Source organism: Pseudochaenichthys georgianus, chromosome 12 (assembly GCF_902827115.2).
Source record: "Pseudochaenichthys georgianus chromosome 12, fPseGeo1.2, whole genome shotgun sequence".
Taxonomy (NCBI): domain Eukaryota; kingdom Metazoa; phylum Chordata; class Actinopteri; order Perciformes; family Channichthyidae; genus Pseudochaenichthys; species Pseudochaenichthys georgianus.
Genome location: NC_047514.1, coordinates 1,451,616 through 1,477,059, shown reverse-complemented (window position 1 = coordinate 1,477,059; position 25,444 = coordinate 1,451,616). Strand labels below are relative to the sequence as shown.

The 25,444-nt window shown below is 41.1% G+C and overlaps 1 protein-coding gene across 2 annotated transcripts; it reads left to right on the top strand.

The window, feature by feature from the left end:
• The first annotated feature begins 460 nt into the window (after positions 1-460).
• il6st (interleukin 6 cytokine family signal transduce) lies at positions 461-25,438 on the top strand. Of its 2 annotated transcripts, XM_034096083.2 has the most exons (16): positions 461-676; positions 1,546-1,618; positions 4,326-4,640; positions 6,399-6,546; positions 8,827-8,984; positions 10,778-10,932; positions 11,180-11,324; positions 12,281-12,363; positions 13,515-13,761; positions 15,387-15,557; positions 17,105-17,206; positions 18,621-18,767; positions 19,910-20,050; positions 21,301-21,397; positions 21,956-22,037; positions 23,218-25,438. In XM_034096083.2, the coding sequence occupies exons 2-16, from the start codon at positions 1,555-1,557 to the stop codon at positions 23,797-23,799; spliced, it is 2,637 nt and encodes an 878-aa protein (XP_033951974.1). In that variant the 5' UTR covers positions 461-676; positions 1,546-1,554; the 3' UTR covers positions 23,800-25,438. The 2 variants fall into 2 exon arrangements, with proteins under 2 accessions (XP_033951974.1, XP_033951975.1); XM_034096084.2 differs by lacking the exon at positions 4,326-4,640 and having other exon boundaries at positions 1,548-1,618.
• Positions 25,439-25,444: the final 6 nt, after the last annotated feature.

Genomic DNA, 25,444 nt, shown 5'->3' with positions numbered 1-25,444 from the left:
CTTTTAGTAAAGTACAATATCTGAGTATTTCTACTTTTACTCAAGTACAATATCTGAGTACTTCTCCCTCCTCTGGATATTTCATAAATATGATAATCGTTTCCTTGTGAAGCTGATTGGAGATGACACGTTGGCAAGGTCTGAGTACTCCTACACTCTGGTACTTCTGCTTTCACTTAAGCACAATATCTGAGTACTTCTCCCACCTTCTTGTTTTAAGGACAAGAGGCCCAACCTGTGTTGGCACCGCACGTGTATTCTTTGGAACACCAGGGGCTGGGACATACTGGAAAACAACACTGAGGGCGGGACCAGACAGGCGAACAGGGAACCTCCTATTTGTCATACTTTTTTGACAGACAGCTTACTTGACCAATCATCAAACAGTAGGTGTTCATCGAGTATTTTAGCAGATCTCTAAACTCTCAACGGCAGGGCGCGCGCCCAACCGCCAGACGTGTGTCCATTCCTATGCTGTGAGATCGAGGAGTTATTTGGCAACATTGCTGCGACATGACTATCATTGACGGGAAGTGGGTGGACCTTCCACAGATTCACTGGACGACACACAAATTACCACTCCAATTCTTGTTTAGTCCATTAAAAGGTTTTATCGATACATAAATATGGTATTGATCTAACGGAGATTACACGCAGCAACATTGAAGCCAGTTGGGTAAGTTATACTATGAAGCTTTTGATGGCGGAAACAATATGGCGTTAGCAGGGCGGCACTGAGCTAAATATTAGCTTAAATAAATACTCAACATTTTGAGCTAGGTAACATGCTTTTTAACGATATGTTAGCAACTGCTAGCTTACACAGTAATACTTTCTTATCAAGCTAATACCAATAATAATAATTTAGTAAATGTTGATAAGTATGTAAATGGAGCTTGTAAATATGTTGTATGATATCCTCGATAGTTTCATGTGGAACCTAATTGCTGCAGGTCTCCCTTGAAAAAGAGATCTATGATCTCAAGGGACAATCTGGATAAATAAAGGTTTGAAATGAAATGAATAAAGCTATTCAAGCAACACTGTTTACAGAGGAGATGAACTGAACAACTGCCAAGCTTACCTAGGCGTTGCGCCGTGTCTGGTTTCTGAGAAGAAGTGTATACAGTTTTACTCGGAACTGAAGCTACCTTGAGTGTGCCTTTTTGGTAAAGTCTTTTATATGTTTATATTGCATTGTTGAAGATGTCACACATCTCCATTTAACATAGATACATCTCATAATAAAGGTTAAAAAAGAGGGTTTATAAAGAAAAAATACCACATCTAATATCACCTAGTATTGTTTTGTTTGGGGGCTCTACAACAATTTCACAGTTTATATTACAATTGTACTTTTGTAAACCTATATATTGTGTAGCTATAATTTCGCAGTGTCAATGGTACAGTTAAATGAGATTAGTTGTGCTTGTTAATGGAGAAAATACATGTTAATTATATCATATACTATACTACACTGCAGTTGTGTTTATGATCTGACATTGAACTTTTTGAACCTTGAAAACATTGTGTTTTTGCCCACAGAGAGTCACCATGGTGTCTGCAGGAGAGCTGCTGCTGTTAGCCGGCCTGGTCTTGGCTGCAGCTGCCACAGGAGGTCAGTGCCTGTTGTTTCTAACTCCTGACATTATAACAGCTTCTTTCTCATTAAAAAGGCCCGGGACCCCCACTGACACTTACCCTCAGCCCCTCCTTAAACACTGCATTACATTAATTAAAGAGTAAATCCACCAGCTACCCTGCAGTCTACAAAGCCATTCAGACTAGCTGCACCTTCACCAGCTTTGAGAACACTTTCATGATCAATCATTATAAAACATATCATATATATTATTCTGAAATGGACCAATCTGCACAACGACTACTTTTACATTTGGTACTTTAAGTATATTTAGATGCCAATACATTTCTACTTTTACTTGAGGAACATTTTGAATACAGGACTTTTACTGTAACAGAGTATTCCTACACTCTGGTACTTCTACTTTTACTCAAGTACAACATCCGAGTACTTCTACTTTTACTCAAGTACAAGACCTGAGTACTTCTACTTTTACTCAAGTACAACATCTGAGTACTTCTACTTTTACTCAAGTACAACATCTGAGTACTTCTACTTTTACTCAAGTACAACATCTGAGTACCTTTACTCAAGTACAACATCTGAGTACTTCTCCCTCCTGGATATTTCATAAATATGATGATGATCATGTTTTCCTTGTGAAGCTGATTGGAGATGACCACTTACCCTCAGCCCCTCCATAGACACTATGCATCACGTTAATGCGAACAGACAGTTTCCTTTTCATTTGAAGACGTGCTGGAAGAAGTACTCGGGTGTTATACTCAAGTAGCAAGTAGCAATACCACATTGTAAAATGACTCTGTTACATCTAAGTGCATTCAAAATCTAAGTAAAAGTATTGGAATCAGAATATACTCAAGTATCACAAGTAAATGTGTAGCGGCCAAAATCATATAGATTAAGAATTAACTTAAAATAACACTAGTTAGCGAATCTTACGCACGGCAATGATCCACGTCCAGACAAGAATCTCCGTTTGTGCATTTTATTCCAATCTAATATCATTAACCTAGAACAATGAGCAGGTTTCATATGTTTCTTTCCTATGGCTGGTGGCTTGTAACACCCTGGTAAAAAGCCATGTGCCTACTAGTGCTCTCACACCACCACCAATATATACAATTACCCAGTGCCCAAAACTGCCTTCAACATAAAAGCATAGAAACTACTTTAATAACAACAATAACTAAGAATACATTTACTATATACAGCAAGAAAAAAAATGTTTAAGTATTAAATACTATAAGGCGATATATAGTTATATATATAATATAACAGTGTTATTATTACTGATGCATTGGCGTGTATTACAGATGGTAACGGTGGAGCTTACTTTATTTCCTTTGCATGCTGCTGTTGGATGTTTTCACCTATAATTATATTTCAATATTTATTTATTAGTTGATTTGTATTTGTCTTATTAGCTAATAATCTGAATCTGTAAAGTAACTACAGATACATGAAGTGGAGTAAAAGTAGTAAGTAGCATTACAAAAAAACCACTCTGCGCTAAAGTACAAGTACCTCAAAATAATACATAAGTACGGTACTTGAGTATATGTATTTTACTACATTCCAACACTGGTTGAAGTCATTACCGTCAGTCCTGCACAACCCTCTAAATATTTGGCACATTGTACACAAAGCTACCTTTTTTTTATATTTCTGCACTGCTTACCACTTTCCAAAGCAATACTGCACATATTTGATTCAATTTCATTTCATCATATTATACTGTACTGTACGTAGTATTCTTGGTATATCTATATTTCATGTAAATATTTCTCTATATTTTAAAGTTATAAATGTCTTCTTTAAATATTTTTTTATAATAGTTTTATCTTTTGGTGCTGTGCTGTTTGCTGAATTCCAATAAGATGCTTAAATTCTAAGGGACTGTTCTTATACTTTTGCTTTTCCTGCGATCACAAGTCGGTATGTTCGCATTGAAATGGGATTTGTCCTCTGTTTGCTTCTTTAACGCTCCTGTCGGGTTCATCGCTCCCCCCCCTTTACTTTGGTGTTCCCAGTCTGTTTTAACTGCTCTCACATTAACACAAAATCAATTAGTCTCTATCAAATTTGATTTAACATCTTTTTACGCTGTCAACAAAGTCTCAGACGACTGGTGTACATCCATAACTCCGATGAATAGACACCGTTCGATTGGGTGTGTGTGCTATCTGATGGATGAACATCATCCAGGGTTACCCATTCATTTCCTATGGTGGTCATTTGTTACCGGGAACATCATAGGTGTTACAAAGCGGACTAAACCACTCCAAATTAAATGAAAGTGGTGATCAGTAATGTGTTCAGATGCCTACTGTGGAGGATATCATAAGGCCTTGAAGCAATCAAGCGTAAAACACAATATGTATGATTGATGCAAGGCAAGGCAAGTTTATTTATATAGCACTTTTCAACACAAGGCAATTCAAAGTGCTTTACAAAAAATGAAAGACATTAAGAAAATGGCATTAAAAAGAAAAGCTAATAAAATAAACATTAAAAGAAAAAAGTACATGGATTAAAGTTACAGTGCAGTCTAAGATATGAATAGTTCAATTAAAAGCAGCGACAAAAAGAAAAGTCTTCAGCCTCATGTAAGTAGCAAATCAGATTATCCCGAACACGACAGGAGGGTTAAAGCATTTTTTTAAGAGAATGCTTTTTCTTACCAAGGCACTCCGCCTGTATCTTTGTATTGACTCTATAGGGTTTTACCAAACCAACCATTTGGTGACAGCCCCACAGACAACGCAATTTCTAGAGATCGGCTCTAACTTCAAGGCGACATGCATGATCGTCAACACAACGGAAGTTACAGCTGATGACCTCTACTGGAAGCTGTCCGAGACTACTGTATCCAAAGAGCTGTACACCAAGCTCAATGAATCGGCCATCAGTGTCACGGTCCCCGTCACCAGTGTACAATCTGAATGGTTATTTTGCAGGGCAAAAAAGGGAAAGTCCCCCTACGTCTTCCTGAACACGGGCAAATTCATGTACGGGGTCTTACTGAAGAAAGGCTGTAAGTTGTTATTGTTGGCACCTAAAACCAAAGCTGTTTTCTAACTACCTGTATTTAATGCTTATAGGTTCGGTCATTGCTAACTCATGGTATGCATTTACTGTAGACAGTTTGAGGACACATATTTAAAGGTCACCTATTATGCAAAATCCACTTTTTCATGTCTCCTCTACATCAACATGTGTCCCCTCTTCCTCATGTCTCTTCTACATCAACATGTGTCCCCTCTTCTTCATGTCTCTTCTTCATCAACATGTGTCCCCTTTTCCTCATGTCTCTTCTACATCAACATGTGTCCCCTCTTCCTCATGTCTCTTCTACATCAACATGTGTCCCCTCTTCTTCATGTCTCTTCTACATCAACATGTGTCCCCTCTTCTTCATGTCTCTTCTACATCAACATGTGTCCCCTCTTCTTCATGTCTCTTCTACATCAACATATGTCTCCTCTTCTTCATGTCTCTTCTACATCAACATGTGTCCCCTCTTCTTCATGTCTCTTCTTCATCAACATGTGTCCCCTCTTCTTCATGTCTCTTCTACATCAACATGTGTCCCCTCTTCTTCATGTCTCTTCTACATCAACATGTGTCCCCTCTTCTCCATGTCTCTTCTACATCAACATGTGTCCCCTCTTCTTCATGTCTCTTCTACATCAACATGTGTCCCCTCTTCTTCATGTCTCTTCTACATCAACATGTGTCCCCTCTTCTTCATGTCTCTTCTACATCAACATGTGTCCCCTCTTCTTCATGTCTCATCTCCATCAACATGTGTCCCCTCTTCTTCATGTCTCTTCTACATCAACATGTGTCCCCTCTTCATGTCTCTTCTACATCAACGTGTGTCTCCTCTTCTTCATGTCTCCCCTACATCAACATGTGTCCCCTCTTCTCCATGTTTCTTCTACATCAACATGTGTCCCCTCTTCTCCATGTCTCTTCTACATCAACATGTGTCCCCTCTTCTCCATGTCTCTTCTACATCAACATGTGTCCCCTCTGTGGAAAGAGACTCTGAAAGTTTCAGGAACAAAGATTCTCTCTCTTTTTGATCATTTCTATAAAAACCTGTCTGAAAATGAGCTGATCAGATTTTGGCCACTTTATGATGTCATAACGATGTGTTGTCTTGTGTAACCATTAGCCAATCAGCATCCAAGGTAACCCCCCCCCTTATCACCTGAATCTCCTCTAGAGCACCATTGTGTTCTTTGTAACCAAATGTCTCTCAGAGGGGCGTGGGGAGGGGCTCCTTATTTTCATCTGAATAACAGACAGAGAATCAGCACTTTGGAAACAGGGCTGAAACAGAGGGGATTATGGGTAATGCTGCAATGATCCGTTTGGTGTTTCAGCCAATCAGACATGTTTTGTATATATCTGAGACCTGTAATAGATTGATGAAAAACAGTATAATGGGGGACCTTTACGTCATCACCCGAAGCGTCTGCCATAATATCCCCTAGTGATCGCAGTCATACATCCTTTTTGGAAACTGTCCCATTGTAGTTGTGGACACACCCCGGTTTACTGTGAAGTACTTTGTTCAGTCTCATTCTGACTTTCAGTGGCGGAGAAGTTATTTGGCTTGATTCAAGATTAAAACACCCTAAGAATTAAATTGAGAAACCCTTGTAATTAAACTTTTATCTTGGAGTTGTCTCTGTATGTTTAAATAAATGTCTGTGAAAAAAGGGCACACACACTTTTGAATGAAGTAAATAAGATGTCTGTGTGCTGTTTGTCTCCATGTCAGATCCACCAGGGAAGCCTGAGAATGTTTTCTGTGTGGCTGTTCAGGAGAAAACTACAATCTCCAGCACCTTCAGGTGTGATTGGGCGACAGTCGGACGTCAAACCAGCGATGTCCCGACAAAATACACCCTGAATGTTGTTGTCATTCAGTGAGTATACCAAGCTTTTTTTTTATTTAATTGGCTTTATTGGCAGGAAATGTGACCGCTTCAACTCGTGTATGTCGGTGTATTCACGGCATTCATTAAGTTATTCTACAGTATTGTTGTTTTATAGTTATTTCTTAATGTATGTAACCCAATTTGTGTTCTTTGAAATTGAAAAGGATATTGCATTGTGTTTGTTACTTTCGTTGCAGTTGTACAGGTTTTCCCACACATAGACTATACTTGGGCGGGCCGCCCAGGTATATTAGCGACCGCCCAAGTATATTTCGCGACCCATTTAGGTTTTTTTTCCAGACACACTCACAACTATAAATAAATAAACAAGTTTCAGTGTTTTTTTCATATTGGAAATGGTATGTTATTGGTTATGGCCATGATTTTATGATTATTGAAATGTATACAGTTCTGTTTCATATAGGCGTTTCCATAAATCTAGTCTAGTCCCCTCAAAGTGCACCAGATTGATGCCTTTAAAAACAAATCTTACCGGGGGAGCATGCCCCCGGACCCCCCTAGAGGATTTGAGGTCCACCCCACCATTTTTCTTAAATAGCAACTCATGTCCATTAGGGGTGCAACAACTAATCGACTTAATCGATTAAAATCGATTACCAAATTAGTTGCCAACTAATTCAGTCGTCGATTCGTTGGTGACGTCATCACGTGCGTTTTACGCGCCGTTAAGCTACAATGTTATTGGTACTGGAGACATTTAAAAAATATATGTCATGTATTATTGATACAAAAACATTATATCGCAGTCTTATTGTGGCCAGTTCGTTTATAATATGTAAAAAGACAAACAAATGCGTCTATGATGTATTTTCGATCAGACGAGATCTCTCTCCCTGGTCTGTGTGGGAGGGGGCGGGGCCGTTTACACACACGCGGCTGCTACATGCAGCAACACACTGCGGAGAGAACGCCGCTCCGAGGTGTGGTTAAACTGTACCCGTCTCGATGTTCGTTGCAAAGTGCAATAAGTGTTTAGCATGTGAGGGCGGTAACACGAGCAATTTGTCTAAACATTTAGCAAAAGTGCTCCACATTCAGACGGAGAAATGCACCGGGTTCGACTGTCTTTCTAGCAGCTCTGTAGCCCCGTCCACGAGTAACGTTTCCACGTCAGGTGTTATGTATGCTAGCAGCAACACACGGAGTTAACTACATTATACAAACATGGGTTAATGATTAGAGGTAACAGAATTAGTTAGTTTGTTAAAGTTTCAGCTATTCTGTTTACAGTTCACATTATTCACATTATTTATTATTTGCTAAAACACTGTTGTTTCTTTTGATGTGAAATATTATTTATTTAATTTAAATGAAAAGCAATATTCATTTTGTAAACAATTTGTTTAGTTAATTTAATAATATGTATTTTTTAATCAAGTATTCATCTTTATTGTCTTCATTGTTAGTTTCCACATGCCTAAAACAACCTCAAACTAAATCTAAAAGTTGATGGCTAAATAAAAGCGTTTGAGAAATTGTGCAAGGCATAATAGTCCGAATAGTCGATTAATCGTTTAATTAATCGATAGATTAATCGACTATCAAATTAGTCGTTTGTTGCAGCCCTAATGTCCATATGTTTATTTGTGGGTAGTAGATTTAAACTATAGGGCTATCACTATGGGCCCTGCCTGTACCTGTTCGCTCTGCCATCGCGTGAAGGGTCTGCTAACAAGCGACCAACAGAAAGGTTAATGTTGTTGCACCCCCCCCCCCCCCCAAAGTATATTTCAGATCTGTGGGAAACACTGTTGTATATGTCTTAAGTGTAATTTGGCTTGGCTTCCTATTTATGGACATGCTTTTATTTTGAAGGAGATTTAGCGCTGTTGACAGGAAGTTGTTGCTATGGAAACAACGTGACGGAGATTAACGGAGAAAAGTAATATCTACATATAAAGACGGAGAAAGTAAACGATAACGTTTATGGTTAAGTGTTAGCACCCCCGAAGAGGCACAAGCTCTTATGTTGATATTGGAGATTTCAATAAATTCGATTTCAGAAAAAAAACGGAACAAAACGAATAACGAAATTGAAACCCGAATAGTACTCCAGCGAACGAATATTCGGATATTCGGGTACAGCCCTAATGCCTTGTCCTATGTCAACAAATGTCTTTATAGCATATAAGACAGGGCTGGAAACTTCAAATGAATGTCAAAAAATGTAAAGTATTTCATTTTCAACTATGTTTGTGCTTTTTGAGTGCCTTTTTTAAATGGTATTTCTTTTATTTACATGTTCAGCATTCGGAACTACAGTGTGTCCACGGAGGGAACCCACGCCCAAGTGGAATTTGTGGACACTTACCCCCATTTTATGACCCTGGAGATTTGGGTGGAAGCACACAATATGCTGGGAAAAATTGAGTCTGAGCGTATAACTCAAGATGCTAACTCGTTTGGTAAGATCAATTGTATTAAATTGTCACATTTCCACAGTGCTTCTAGCTTTATGTCTGCCTGTTCTGACCTGTACCAAAAATCCAGTTCAACATACATTGAATATCTTTGTGTTATCTGGTTTAATTATGCATCCAGCTAAATGGTCCAAAAACAACGGTAATCGATTCATTAAGTCGACCCAGGGTTGCTCAGTCTAAAGGCACCTACACACCAAGCTGACACCAAAGAACACGTCCCGACGGACCCGACTGTTGTCGCCTCACGTCTCCTGCGTCTTAGCCAACAGTCGCACTGGAACACACCGCAAAGACTTCAGCCGGCGGAAAAGTAGCACGTACGAATTGCGCATGCGTGGCAATACCTCTCCTTACCAGCAGGCGGCGGTAGTGTGTATTCGTCATTCAAACGAGGCAACAACCGGAAGACAGACTGCGTGATAACCGAGAGAAGAAGAACAGACTGCGTGATCTAAACAACAACAAATAGCGTGTGCGTTCCATTTTCACTCCACAGCGAGAAGCTCACGGGGCTTTCCCGAACCTGAGTCGAGAGCTGGAGTTAAATGAATCTCAGATTTGCCTTCTTAATCGTTTGTTTGGGTCCCTCACTTCCGTTTCGCTTCTCATGCACTGATTCGCTAAGCTGAACAGCCAATCAGAGTGATTTCTTTAGCCGACGGCCTTTAGCCTGCCGATTCGACATGTGGAATCGGCGGCGGAAGGTGTCGGCACGGCTGAAAAGACACAACGGTGCGGGACACACCAATCTGAGTAGGGCGACAAGACGGTCATCGACGGCCGAAATCTGCTTGGTGTGTAAGGACCTTAAGAGCGAGTTCACTTGGAAGGGGCGGAGTTAGTAGCATTCGACCAATCACAGACATGGACTTGTGTACTGTCATAAGAGCGTTATCAATCACAAATGACGAGTAGACTATAATAAAGGTATACAAAAAAAGTTCAAACCTAAACAACACGAGTTAAACTGCTAATGCAGACTAAAAGCAACATAGTTAAAGCTGCCACATGCAGGAAGAACATCTGGACATTTTGAGATTTCGTCAACTAATTGCGTTGGTTAGATGCATTCTTTTGGAATAGAAATAGAAGATATAGGCTACTTTTATTCATCTCCAAAAATAAATGTTTATTTTTTATATTTATCAGGCTCTGGTTTCAGACAGAGGGTGAGAAGAGGTGCTGTAGTATGAGACAAATAAAGAGCTTTTTGTACATTTAACATTACATTACGGCCCAATCCCAAACCAGGAGGGCATGGTTTGGGATTGGGCCGTAATGTAATGTTAAATGTTCAAAAAGCTACATGTTACTTGTTAGACGCTTTTATCCAAAGCGACTTACATACTCAATACTTTGAGCAATCCCCACAGAAGCAATTTGGGGCGAAGTGTCTTGCCCAGGGACACAACGACATGCTGACTGCAGTGGGGTTTGAACCTCTGATCCCCTGTGCCTCCTTTAAGCATGGAGACATGTCACAGTAGAGACACAAATCAAAAATATTAGCATGATATCTCTTCTTTAAACTTCTCTGTATTTGTTTAATTATTTTACGAAGAGCACACCGAGCTCTGATTGTTCAGCAGGCGGTGCTTTACAGGCAGGTTAGGCGTTCAGCATAAGTGAGAATGGCGTTCTACCCCAGAAGGAAATGAACCACCGGTGTAGAACTGAAAACTCAAATCTTAGTCCGCAGTACAAGACGCCTGTCACTCTGCTGGCTCTGCCGAAATGTGACAATGACTGACGGCTTGTTGTGTCTTTTGTTGCAGTCAAAACAAACCCTCCATCAGACATCAAAGTTATTTCGGAGAAGTATTTTCCCACCTCTCCTCTGATGAACTGGACTCAGCCTATTAATAAAAGTTATGGGAAATTAAAATACGAAATACGATTCTGCACAAGTGGATCTCCAAATTGGACTTATGTAAGTATGTTTTTTTTGTTTCGTTCTACCAATCAGAGCAACTTCTCTTCATTTCAGTGTCCCAGTGTTTTCAGCCAGCCAGCCAGCATGGCATTTAAACAGTGTTATTCTTTATTCCTTATGTCTTCTAGCCAGGTTACTTTTTGTTTTACTTTGTACTCTTGGGTAACCGACATGTCTGCTGTTTTTTATGTTTCTCATTACTAGTTGTCAAAATCAATAAAATAGTTGTGTTTATTTCCTTCAGGTACCTAAAGGAGACATAGCCACGGACATCCAGAGCTTCAGACTCCAGAGCCTTCAGCCATACACAGAATATATCACTCAGGTGCGCTGCCAACTGGGCCACTGGAGCGACTGGAGCGGCACAACCATGAAAACAGCAGAGGACCGTGAGTTCAGACAGCTTTCACTCACTAAAAGTACTCAAATACAACAAAGACAATTGAAGGACTTCAGAAAGATATCCAGTATAATGTACCTGAGTCCTCAGTCCTTTAGAGCAGGGGTTCCCAACCTTTTTTCCCAAGAGCCCCCCCAAATGACTCTTGTTGGAAGTTGCACCCCCCCCCCCCCCCACACACACACGCAACAGGGGTAATTAAAGTTTCAAAGTCTCAAAATGCTACAACTACTGTCACAAACTGGATGAATGTGATGTATGTTGTTAAAGGAGGATGAAAGCGTAATCAAGGAGCACTGTTGGAGCGACTTTGATGGTTATTGGACTCAGGATTAATTCATTTGGATTCCCGCTGTATGAAGAAATTTAAAGGACGGCGCGGAAGTGGAAACAATTCACAAAGGGATTAAACTGTTTAAAACACATGCTCAAAGTAAGCCGGATTTTGCCGATGTGTTTATGTGGATTCAAAAGTCGTAAATAATCTACAAAATGGAGGAGAACGATCTGATCGGAGCAACTGTGACAAATAATCCAACTGAAACCGGCGTGGACAATGGCTATGTTTTAAATATGCGCTTATCCAGACAAGCCCGGTTTGGACACTTAACGCGCAGAGGAAACATTTCTATTAAAGAAAGAATTATACATTTTTGTCTTTTTATGCCTTTAATACTAACTTGAATTTGTATTCAAATTAATTAATCAATTATTTTTTAGATTTTATTGTAATGTAGAGATGAGGCTTTTATCTGAGGCCTGGCGCCCCCCCTGCGATCTTTGGCGCGTCCCCCAGGTTGGGAATCACTGCTTTAGAGCTTCCTTTCAAGACTTACTGAACCAAGGAATCCGCCCACTTACATTTTTAGTTGTTGGCTACATTTGTAAGACATGGCGTAAACAAAAATATTTACTTACCTGTACCTGTTTTTTATTTTTGCATAGGACCAACAAGTAAACCAGATTTGTGGAGAACCATTGCTGAGGTTGACGGCAAAAATGAACGGCGAGTGCAGTTTATTTCCAAGGTAAATTCCTACATCACATGCAATGTGAATTTAACAAACTGTTAAACCACTAATATTACACCTTGTGATACTAAAACCACTAAATGATACTAATACCAGTGGCGAGCCGGCCCTAAGATATATATATTTTTTGTTATATTTTTTATTAGTTTTACCAAAATAACTTGATTTAATTGTATTCAAAATAACATTTCCAAAGAAATAAATCCTTCGAATCTGCCTATTCTGTTGAATGTGAAGGATAAAATGAAAGATGCTCGTCTCTGCGAGTTACTGTGAAGAGAGGAGCTGATTGGCGGTCCAGCTATGAATTCACAGAGGGCCCAGCTATAGTAACTGAACGAGAGACTGATGTCAAGTTACCGTACAATTGACCAATCATACCTTCCCTCTAAATGGGTGGGTTTTATTATCGCGGACTATATGACAAGTTCCGCCCGCTGTGAAGCTCTTCTTGTTTCCATAGCAACAACAACTTCCTGTCAACAGCGTAAACTCGCCTTCAAAATAAAAGCATGCCAAATTACACTTACAACGAAAGTATCAAACACAATGCAATATCCTTTTCAATTTCAAAGAACACAAATTGGGTTATTTACAGATGTTGTTTTGTGTGGTAGAGGGTCGCTTTCATTGATGCGTTTTGCACCCCGGGCCGTTAACGTAATAACTTTTTTTCGAGGGTGGGGGTCAGAGGGCCTAGGTATAAAAGTCACGGCTCGCCACTGCAATATACTAATATCGATAAAACCTAATGATACTTATAAACCTAGTGATAATAATATTAAACCTAACGATACTAATATTGTTTGTGATATAAATGCCAATACACCTAATGATACTTATTTTACTACATCTAAAGAGTGTTATTACATCTAATGATACCAATATTACCCTTTGCAATACTACCATAGCATCTACTGAGTGAAATTACATCTTATGATATTAACATTTCATCAATATCTTTCAAAATATATTTTAACACTGTATAATTCATCAGTTTTTTTTAGTGTCAGCCTTATGCTTTGACTTAGTTTTTATCATCATTAAAAGGGCTGAATACAAAGTACGAAAAGGTAGGGTTAGGTTAGGTTTAGGGTTTACCCAAATAATAAATAACGTAACATGAGATTGTGATTTTCTCCTGCCAGGATCCTGTGTTCGCCAATGGGAGGATAATAACATTTGACATAAAGATTCAAGAGCAAAAGAATGACAATTTGCAGTGGGATACTATCCTCGTGAACGGCTCAGAGAGCAGCGATGGCCAGCGGGTGATCACCGTCCTTAAAGATATGCTCCTGGCTGACCTGAGACCTGTCAGACTTTGCGTCACCGCTAACAACTCGGTGGGGACATCTCCCATGGCATCGTTATTCATCTCAGCAAAAGGACGTGGTAAGAGACTCTGACTACAGGCCACGCTTACTCTGAACCACTGAGTGTATTCTTTTCTGTGTACAATGGCACAACATGTCTCTCAAATGTTGGTCCCTGTGGAGGGCAAGCTCGGGTCAGTCACACACAAGTGACTACTGTTGTGTTGCCCCTTTCACACCAACGCAGCTCCCGTTCTAGCTCCGTGCTTCGCTCACAACAACAACAACAATGGGGGACTGCGTCGGGTCGATGATCGTGTTACTTTTAATCATACGAAGCCAGATTAAATTAAATAACTACTTTTCTCCAGAGTGCCGTGGTTCATTGTTTATTAATATGTTTCAGAGGCATTTACCGACCGCTGTAAAGTATTGACTGTCCGACTCACACAAGCAGCTGATAAATATCCCCAGTTCCCCTTAGCCCAAGTGAATGTGTTTCAGTCTGAATTGATGCTGTTTGGCATCACAACGCTGTTATGAAAGTCTCTCTGGTATAAAATGGGTGATGTTACCATAGCAACCGAAGCTAAACTGACTATATTGACTAGGCTACTTGTAGCTTGTTGCTGTAACTTGTGGCATAAGCCGTTTTCTACAGGCACATTTGACTATTTATTATGATTCTACTTGTGATAGTCGGACATGTCCTGTGCAGCCCGTGTATTGATTCCATCCGATAGCTGCTATACTCCCAAACAAAACGTCTGCCCCCTCCACCATGATCAATAACAGCGAACGGATGGTCAAATAAACAGAATCACACAAAGCCTGGTTAGTGTTGCCTGACTTTATAAAGTGTGTGGTTGCGTTCTAGTATATTTGCTCATTATATTTAATAAAGAAATAAACAAGTGGAATCGATCTCAACTGTAGGAACAGAGCTACTTTATCCCCAGAGGATAGAGAAGTCCTCCACCCAGAACACAGCTTACAGTCACACTATAGTAGAGAGAAAAGCCAACTGGTCCCACCCTTAAATTCCCTTAGGCATCATCATCTAAACCATAAACCCCCCTCGTCCTTAACCACTTGCAAATCCACCTTTTACTTCCTTTGCCCTCCTGAAATGTAAATCCTTAACAGCTGTCTCTGTTAAGCACATACAAGACTAAAAATACAATTTAACAGTGTAAAAGGCAATCAGAGTATAAGACTATATATTTTAAATAATAATTTGACACGACAGTCCCCATTTCAGTTGTTCCCTTTATTGTTTATTTCCTGTCTGTCTTCTTCTGCTGATATCTCTGACTTACAGCTCTGAGTCTTTGAACCTCTTCCATTCTCTTGCCTTGTTTTATTCCCCTTCTTTACTGGGGACAGTTTAGCCACCTTGAATCCAACGTTTCTTGCTCCCCACAAATATTAAATGAAATATTGAAAAAGTATTCACTGGTGTTTTCTGATGGCCCCAGCTGACTTTAAATCGACCGGACTTCTTTCTGCGGATTGATATGACTGCACATAGTCTCTTTAGCAAAGCGTTCTTAGCGTGACAGTCTGCTATTGGAAAAGAGCAGGCTGCTATATGTCCAAATTGACCAATCAGAATTATTATTCAACTAAGCCGTGTAATAATAATTGTTAGACTTTTTTTTTTTTAGTATATCAAGTCGAATTTACTGTGTGTGTGTGTTACAGAGGACTCCCCCGTCAAAGGGCTGAAGGTGTGGTCAGCTGAGGGCAAGCTGTGGCTGCAATGGACCCCCCCCAACGGTCCAGATTTGTCCGAGTATGTCGTGGAGTGGGTCAGTGGGGAGCAGACCGATTGGCAGAGGGAAAACAAAAACACCAGGCTCACTGCCATTAAAGGTAATCTCCATTTCCTCTAAACACACATTACTCGCTGAGGTCGCTTTCACACCTCATAGTCCGCTTCTCTGGTGCGTTGACACGGCAAAACTCAAACGGACTATAAACTTGAAACACAAGTCATGTGCACGGAAATACTGGTCACCCATTGGTCAGACATTAAGGGGGTAAAAACGCAAATCCCGTTAATATCTACCGGAGCCTCCGTCATTGAGCATCGGCAGGTTATTTTGATGCTGCCGTTAATCTGGAGATCAACAGACTCTAGCGGCCCGCGCATATGATTATACAATCAGACGACGTGCGTTAAGAAACATTATAACACATATAATGAGACGTTCTGCAGTCAGGAGGGGCGTTTCACCGACGACAGGTGGCTCTGACTTTTATGTATAGTTGACCGAGCATTTTTACTTTACACTGTTCAACGTTTCATTCTGCTTCACTCATCGCTAAAGATTTGGAAGACATCCGCGTTCTTGTGACTTGTAAATACTACGCTTCCTTTGTTTTGGTGCGGACTGCGTTCACACCAGCGATGAACCGCTCCAGAGTTCAGTAGCAAGCGGTCCGAGACCACCTATTTTAAGCGGACCAGAATCCGGTTGTTCAGTTCACTTCAGAGGTCTCGGACTGCGTTCACACCGACCCAAACGAACCGCACCAAGCGGTGAAACGCACCAGGGTTCGATTCAACCGGACTAAACAAGGCTGGTGTGAACGCGACCAGACAGTTAAACACCTGCACTTTTGAAAGAACATCCATAACATTCAGTTTGAGACTTATATATATCAATATTCCAAATACTTGTATATAGACTATTCTGCACTATTTCTACTATAATCTATTTTATTTACTTACACTATTTTATTTGTTTTGTTGTTTTGCACTGTTGGAGTGACCTAAGATTTTCGTTGTCATAACTACGCTGTAGCTATGCACACATGACAATAAAAGCCTTGAAACTGTGCACTGCATTACCTTGGTTATCTTATTACTGATTTTCCTCTTAATACAAACAGAAAGATCGAAATACTGTTTCCCACAGTCCCGAGGTATAAAAAAACACATTTAAAATGCAAGAACACAAAATAACCGTTTACTTCAAGTAAGCAGGATATATACCGTACTTTTCGGACTATAAGCCGCGACTTTTTCCCCCCATTTTTTTTGTACAGCTACCGGCCACTAGGGAACCTCCTACATCTATGGATTTTACAGGTAAAATTAACCACCTTAACACTACGGGCTCTATGACCGGTCCGCGCCCGCCACCTCTAAGCGGTGGGCTCCAGCAGGAAAAGCTGGAGGCCGGAATAGAGTGAGACAGGTCGCGCGCCAAAGTAAAAGTGGAACCGAGAGACAGAACGAGAGCAAGACAGACGGACAATTTAGCTTTATAATCCGAAAAGTACGGTATATGTATATATATATATATTTATATAAAAAAAGAGATGTGCAAAAATGTCCATAGCAGCGTAAAAGTGATTATGAAGAGTCTACAAGCTTTACTCTGAACTAACAATAACTATAATTATACTTATAGGCAACCTTGAGGGGTTTGTCCGCTACACCGTCTCCGTGTATTCAATCTACTCTGGACGGATCGGAAAGCCAGCCAGCAAAGAAGCCTATCTGAAGGAAGGAGGTAAGATCCCACTGAGCATCAATTACTCAACCATTGTATATCAACATCGGATACACATTAGATTATAAAAACATTGACTCAAACATTCAAGTGTCTTCAGAGGACAGCCTCCCAGTGGACCTTAGAACAGCATTGGAATTTTTAAAAGTAAATTAAAAGACCAATGTTTTTCATTTGGCTTTTAATTTAGGGCAATTGTCATTTTTAGTTTTATGTTCCCCACTTTGTATTGTCATTTTCTGTCATACTCTGTAAAGCACTTCAAGCATGAAAGGTGCTATATAAATAGTGTATTTTTATTATTATCATTATTATTTTGCCATATGATCGGCAGCTATATCTTCATGTTCTATTGAAAAGTGTATTTCAACCTGTCTACAGCTGTGGAAACTGCATCAAGAATTATCAATCATCTCTTCGTTTACGTTGAACACTGTATGCAATTGTTTAGATTGATAGACTTATAGAGTGCCACGGTGACGCGTCCTAAAACCCGGAAGTAAGTTAGCATTTTACCACAGAAATAAGGTCTGACACATTTAAGAGACGGATCACGTTTTGTTCTACGACATTAAATCCATCAGCAGCAGCACTGGTGATTTCTGAAGAGTTTGCGTGTCTGAAAAACGATGGTTGTTACCAAGTGGCTGAATAGGACTACAGAAGTTGTCGAGGCCGTTTTTTGTCCACCATGGATGTATAATAAGAACTGGATACAGCGTGGGGGCGGGGCCTCGTTCTTTCCTAAAATGGCCCAACTTTTGAGAGAGCGAAACGTCACAGATTACCCAGCATGCCTGGCTGTCGGAGCACAAGTACCCGTATGTGTGCTCACAGAGCATGCGCCCCTTAAGCCCCGCCCCCCGAGCTCCCACTCTCGGCTCACTAGAATGAATGGAGACTGAAGATAAACCTAGATTTGGCTTTTAGTGCATTTTACAACTTTAAGGACCTAATGATTATAATAAGGGCTATACAATAGTTCATACTGGGTCGTTTATTTAGTTTAAAAAAAATTATCCACTGATTTACAGACGACTCTTTCCCCATGTTAGTCAATGGTGGAAAGTCTTTCTGGGCCCAGTGACGATACGGAAGTTGTAGTACTGCCGTTTGCGCACTTCCTGGGGGCTTTGGGAAACACTCCCCGGAAGAAGTTTACTTCCGGGTTTTGGGACGCGGCACTGCGGCACTCTGTTGATTAAAATGTATGACAAAGTGTTAACTTAAACCAGTTCCTCCTGTGATGTTGCAGTCGTGAAGTCAGTCTGTTATAAATTCAGATAACCCAATGATTAATGATTAACATACTTTTTACTTACTGTAGTTTTGTTTGACTCTTTTTTCTGCTGCTGGAACCGGTACATTTGGAGTCACTAAAGTTGCATGTTAATCTTTGTTGTTGTGTTTGCAGCTCCATTAGAGGGCCCCGTTGTCAGACTGAACGATAAACCGGGACGTAACGAGGCAGAGCTGGGGTGGGTGGAGATCCCCCTTCACAGGCAGCGAGGCTTCATCGTGAACTACACCATAAACTACACAGGTGGCGGTGAAACACACGGTGGGTGCCTCTCACGGGGTTCTGACCCAGCTGCTCTCTGTTCACTGCAGCGGCCAGTGGGTTTTCATTATCACTGGCTCTCAAATGTTGGTCCCTGTGGAGGAAATTCTAAAGAGAAACTGATGAATGATTCATGGACAAAGTTTGTCTTTTGTTATATTTAATAAATAAATAAAGTGAAATCGATCCCAAAGGCAGGAACTGAGATACCTTCCTCAGAGAAGTTCTATACCCAGAACACGGCTTACAGTCACACTATATAGTAGTCTGGTCCCACCCTTAGGCATCACCTGGGAGGCGTGTGGCGCAGTGGACTAGTGCGTTGGTGTTCGGCTCAGGGGAGCACAGGTTCAAACCCCACTGCAGTCAGCATGTTGTTGTGTCCTTGGATTGTCCACAGTATTGAGTATGTAAGTCGCTTTGGATAAAAGCGTCTAACAAGTAACATGTAATGTAATGTGTAATGCATCATCTAAACATCTCCACCATTAAACCATAACTGGCCCAAGAGCATTCGTCCAAAAAATCACATGTAAATACGTAAATAGCCACTTTAACTTAATTGTAGCTACTATACATTTCTATAAAGCAATTGTTCATATTTGGTTTATTAAATTAATGATATTGTGGTCATTGTCAAAAAAATATAAAAAGGCATTATTTTTATAATGCGCTTTCTGCCTTCATCCAATCCAACTTTATAAAGCACTTTAAAACTTCCAGACCAAAGTGCTGCACAGAGAGATACATACAATATAAAATCACTCACAAAACATAAAAATAAAATCACATAAAAGGTACGAACACAAAACAAACCAGAACAAATGGAAAATCTCCAACGAGGCGTTCTGGGGCAGCACAGACGGGTCTTTTCTGTGTTAGTTTTACTCCCCAGTACTTTGAGACTTCGTGACTCTGCAGATCGTTTACATGCATACAAAGCTACATAACACAAAGGGACGCGTAAGAACCGGAAAGACATGGGACCTTTAACCGCTTGGATGAAAGAGGCTCTTCCCAGAATCCTTTGCGCCTGTCTGCCAAAGCAGGTGCTACATGGACTCAGGCTCTAAGAATAGTTTTCCTTACATGACCACATCCTTCATTCGTTGTTGCTGATTTCTGTTTATTCTCGTCTTCAGAGGTAACCGTGCCAGGCAACACCGTCTCATACACTCTGAAGTCGTTGTCCAGCAACACCAAGTATGACACGTGGATCAACGCTTCGACCGTCCGAGGCTCAGCCCAGAGCTCCACCCACTCCTTCACCACTCTGAAATATGGTGAGTCGATCCTCATCACATCAGGAACTGTCATATAGTCATTATTTACTTTCCATACATATATTAAATCTTGAAAAACAAAACGCACAAAGCCACAGTTAAAGTTGGACTCTTTAAGGTCATCTTGGACCTATCCCCTTTTTATTGTGAAGTATATGCATATTTTTTTATATATTAATCTTAACCATACGTATCCATCCCAAATATAGTCATATAAATATGCAGAGTAATTCAATTTGACACATTTTGAGCAGCCTCTCTGTTTTCCGGTGCTATAAGCTAAGAATATCCATCCCTACATTGAGCATTCTGATACGGCTCAATGTTACTTTCAGCCGCCCCTTAAAGGGGACCTATCATGCACAATGCACTTTTTGATGTCTTTTATACATAAATGTGTGTCGGGGAACTCACGCAGCGCCAGGAAATAAAACCCTCTCTCTTTTCCTCCGTACCCAAATCTCTAAAAACGGGGAACAACGGAGCTGATCCAGATGTGCGTCCGATATGACGTAACATCTGAAATGTGGACCCACGGCCCAATCAGAAACGTTGCTATCAGAAACAATGCCCGACTGTTTTGGACGTAATATGGTCGGTGTTTACATTAGCATCGCTAACACTCAGAGCTAACCTGTGCTGGAGAGCATGTGTGTGAAGAAGCAGGAAGTAGAAAGGAACTCACCTTGTGGTATAACTGGCAAGAGAGAAAGCCTTTGAGCTCCAGACTGTTTCAGAGAGAATCCTTGATAATCCATGATATGGCGTTTCATCACGGCAGCATTTAGTTTAGACGGTAGCTGCCGGGTCCCGCATGAGCTCAGCCCCCTCCTCTTTAAAGCTTTATCCCAAAATCAGCACTTTTGAAACAGGAAGTGAAATAGAGGGATATGAGGCATGGCTAGAATGGGAGGTCTGTTTGGTATGTTGAGCAAAACACTTCATAGACATGTTTTCTATATATTTTTTATATCTAAGATTTATGCTATTGCCTAAAAATAGCATGAGAGGTGCACTTTAAGTTTATTGTATATTTTCTCAGACTTCTGACTCTGTAGCTTACCGTTACACTTTATCCCTTTCTAAGAAACCAACAACAGCAAAACTGTTATGACATTGAAATGACACTTTCACTCTGTTCATAGTAGCAGTGCATTTCTTGTTGAGGTGTCGGTAACTCGGTAGATTGCTCTCTGATGTCCGAGATGGTTCTGTTCTAATCCTCTGGTTCTGCGCTGTGTTTCCGTCAGCTCCAGGAGAGGTGGAGAGCATCGTGGTTGGAGTGAGCCTCGGCTTTATGTTCGTTGTTCTGATGACCATGCTGCTCTGTCTCTACAAAAAAGATGTGTAAGTTATAGCTTAAAAGAAACCTGGCATGTTGCTCTCGCAAGAAGCTAACCATCACTTCCTGTTATCACTTCAAGTATTTATGTTATTGTTTGTTTACCTCAGTGCCTACATCCCTGTTTGTTTGTTTGTTTGTGTTACCTGCAAGATTTTGAGTTTTTGTCGCGAGGATAATCGATTGATCGTTAAAGTAACCTTGCAATAGAAATATCAGCCTCTTGCATATGTTCATTTTACATTTGTATCTGTTTTATATCAAAGTGAACATCTTTGGGTTTCGACTGTTTCGACAGCTCTGCATCACCACAGCCAAGAAAACATACTTTTCTCAGATGCATTTAGAAGTTAATATAGTTCTGTAAATGTGGTTGTTGATTGTGTATAAATATATATATATATATAGGATATACATATTTGGGATTGTTGGAAACTTTATTTCGATCTCTCCGTCTGTGCACACAAACTGAAAGATCGAACTGAAAGTTGACTCTGACTTTATTAGCTTTGGATTCATAGTTTCTCAGCTGATTTATGACCTCGGTGTTTCCTCCGTTACAGGATCAAGGAGAATCTCTGGCCTCGGATCCCAGACCCCGGAGAGAGCACCATCGGAAACTGGTCTCCTGATTATCCTTTGAAAGTAAGGGCTGCTTTTCCACTACAGCGCGGTTTAAGCGTGCCGTGCCCGTTTTTGATTGCGTTTCCACGAGGCGTAGTTCCGGCTAGCGGCTACTTTTTCACAGTTTTCTGGCTCTCCAAAATCGAGGTTCTTTCCGGACCAACAACCGGGCTGAGTATGCTAAACTAGAGAGAGAATCGCTGGCAAGGGGGCTACAACTACAACACAATGAACATATTGTACTGTGATTTAATTGTAATACACGTTTCTAAATGATGCTGGAGTAACAACATACTGATACCGGTTAGTAAAAACCATGAATTAATGCTTTGACAAGTCTGCAGACAGACGGCAGGCGAAGAACCTTTTAAAATGCGTGTTTTCTGAATGGAGATCGGCTAAGCTAACGTTATATATGCTCCGACCGTCCACACTCACAGCAACGGCCTACAGACATAAATAAACCAGCGACTGTATTCTCCATGACACAGGCAGTCTGCGGTTTGTACTTGTTTCACTTCTGTCTAGTTTCTGAACAGATATGAGGAGCTGTGAGCTCTGAGGGCTAACAGCTGACGGCTGATGTTGGTTTTGTGGTTCTCATTTAAGATGACGTCACGGCTCCGCCTACACTGCGTTACTATAGTTACTGCCCCAGTTCCTAAACTGTAATGGAAACGCAGCATAAAGTGAGCCTGGCCTACCAAAGCCTTACTGTACCGTACTAAGCCGTGCGAGGCCCTGCAGTGGAAAAGCGCCATTAGACACACACGGGTGACAATATGCTGTTAAACGTGTGCTCACAGAAGGCAAATGTTTTAGTTATATAACGTTCTCCAGCTCCGGCCTGTTTTAATAGTTTAATAGTTCTGCTGACTTTCATCATGTTGAAATCAAAGGGGTTGCTATTCCTCTCATGCCTAATCTTCTCAATCAATGAGGATGGAAGTCCCTTATGAAATACTGTAAGCTATCATTCAGGGTCTGATATCTGAGAGTAAAGTCATGTTTATATCCGAGTGGGATCTTTGATGTAGTCCTGCTGGATATGGCTTTTTATTTCTATGCACACTGATGCTAAGATATTTCTTTATTCTCTCCATGCCACCACTGCGCCATTACATCCCATCTGTCAGCTTCCAGTCTTTTTAGTTTTGAGTCTGATTTATAATGTTCTCCTCGCCTTGTCCCTCCTCTCCAGGCAGAGACACTGAAGGAGAACTGTCTGTCTGGCATCAGTGTGCTGGACGTGGACGTGTGTGATGGAAAGAGTGTGTTTGAGGAGGACAAGGCCTGCCTGCCTCTGAAGAAGGACAAGTATCTGTCCGAGGAGCACAGCAGCGGCATCGGGGGCTCGTCCTGCATGTCGTCGCCTCGCCAAAGCGTTTCCGACAGCGACGAGGGCAGCGACATGGCCGACACCACCGCCAGCACCGTGCAGTACTCCTCCGTGGTGGCTTCAAACGGTTACAAGGGCCAGACCCCCAACCCCCACCCCCAGCAGGCGGTGTTTTCCCGCTCAGAGTCCACGCAGCCCCTGCTGGACTCTGAGGAGAACCCAGATATGGTGATACAGGAAAGCAGCAGACAGTCTCAGCGTTTCAAACAAGAAAACCCAGCGGAAATCCACCTTCTGGAGATGGATCAGCAGCAGCAGGAGGGAGGGGTGGAGTCGTTGGGTTTCTGTCCCCGGGATGAGGAGAGCGAGCAGACGAAGCCTTCAGAGGGTCAGTCGGCAGCATCCAGCTATATGTCTCAGAGGGAGGGGTACAGGCCACAGTGAGAACGGAGACAAAACCCCAAATAAGCCTGAAGGAAGTTAGCGGCGCGTTGTAGCTAATTTTCCTTAGTGGCCAAATGATGGTGTTGCAACCACGTCACGTGATGCCTATGGGCTCAAAAAAGACTTTTCCCATTGACTTACATTGCGAACGAGGCGGCTGTTAATCCGGAAATAATTTTCTTTAAAGGTCACCTATTATATAAAAACCTGTCTGAAAATGAGCCGATCAGATTTTGGCCACTTTGTGATGTCATAACGATGTGTTGTCTTGTGTAACCATTAGCCAATCAGCAACCAAGGTAACCCCCCCCCCCCCCCCTTATCACCTGAATCTCCTCTAGAGCACCATTGAGTTCTTTGTAACCAAATGTCTCTCAGAGGGGCGTGGGGAGGGGCTCCTTGTTTTCATCTAAAGTAACAGACAGAGAATCAGCACTTTGGAAACAGGGCTGAAACAGAGGGGATTATGGGTAATGCTGCAATGATCTGTTTGGTGTTTCGAGCCAATCAGAGACATGTTCTTTATATATGATGAAAAACAGTATAACAGGGGACCTTTAAGATGATCCTACCGTCTGAATAGCTCTTATTTAAATCATTAGCAGCTGAAAGTGGTAACATTCGCTAAAAGCTGTATTTATATATTCATTTCCGTCTCCGTTATTGGACTGAGCCGGAAAAAACCTGACGTGACAGAAGTTTGGAGGCGGGGCTTAAGGGAAAACGCAAGGTTGCATGGTCAACGGACCCAATGGATGCAGAGACTGTCCTAAGATCAATGGAAGATCGGGGTATTTTAGTTTTTTCAGAGTCAAGCCACCGAGCAACTGTCAAACGAATGATCCTCAGTTCTTTGTACACATCCATGACTCGGATGTGTCGTCCATATTAAAGGTTCTGTGCCTTCGATAAAGCTGGAAAGCGGAACTTTTGTCTCCCCCTTGTGGCAGGGAGTGACATTTCAACACTATTTTTAAAAAAATGTTATCCTTTTTTCTGGAGCATCCCACTCCAGCATGTCTTGCTTAAAATCATCCCCGTTGTGCAATGTCTCTACGGACCCAAGTAAACTGGAGGATACACAGCCTTGTATGAACTTGTTGGGGAACATTAAAAGTCAACATTTCAACTCTTTGAGGCATTTAAGGAGATTATACCAGTGTTTCTTATACTCTTAACCAAGTATACATATTTCAGGATGCACTTTGCAATGTGAATTAGAGATTGTAGTGCATAAAAGACACATCTTTAAAATATAAAGTAATGCCCAAGATGGATTTCACAGTATTCTACAGTTACAGTAAATATGTTTCAAAATGTCTCCTCACACCACAGCAGGTGCCTTTGTTACTGTGTGCTGCAGCGCCCCCTTGTGGAGGGATGTTGGAATGAATTACCCAGGCATTATCATTTCATGGGTCCTTGTGCAGCTCTGTATTTCCACACACTGCAAACGAATGTTATCGAGTTCACACCGACATATGCATGTTTAATTACAAATGTAACTGCCTTTGAAAACTGACAAAAGCTAATTTTAAATCGGTGTGATGTACAGTTTTAGCTCACATGACGCTTCTGCTTTATTTGTGTATGTAATGTCTCTTAATGTGTTTTCGTTATATCAGTGTCTCCCCCTCTTTCTCCA

Excerpts from the sequence above, each read along its gene's own strand:
- il6st (XM_034096083.2), top strand. The coding sequence starts at position 1,555 with ATGGTGTCTGCAGGAGAGCTGCTGCTGTTAGCCGGCCTGGTCTTGGCT. Across the intron at positions 10,933-11,179 it reads GATCTCCAAATTGGACTTAT|GTACCTAAAGGAGACATAGC; the intron begins GTAAGTATGTTT and ends TATTTCCTTCAG. Across the intron at positions 18,768-19,909 it reads AGGTGGCGGTGAAACACACG|AGGTAACCGTGCCAGGCAAC; the intron begins GTGGGTGCCTCT and ends TCTCGTCTTCAG.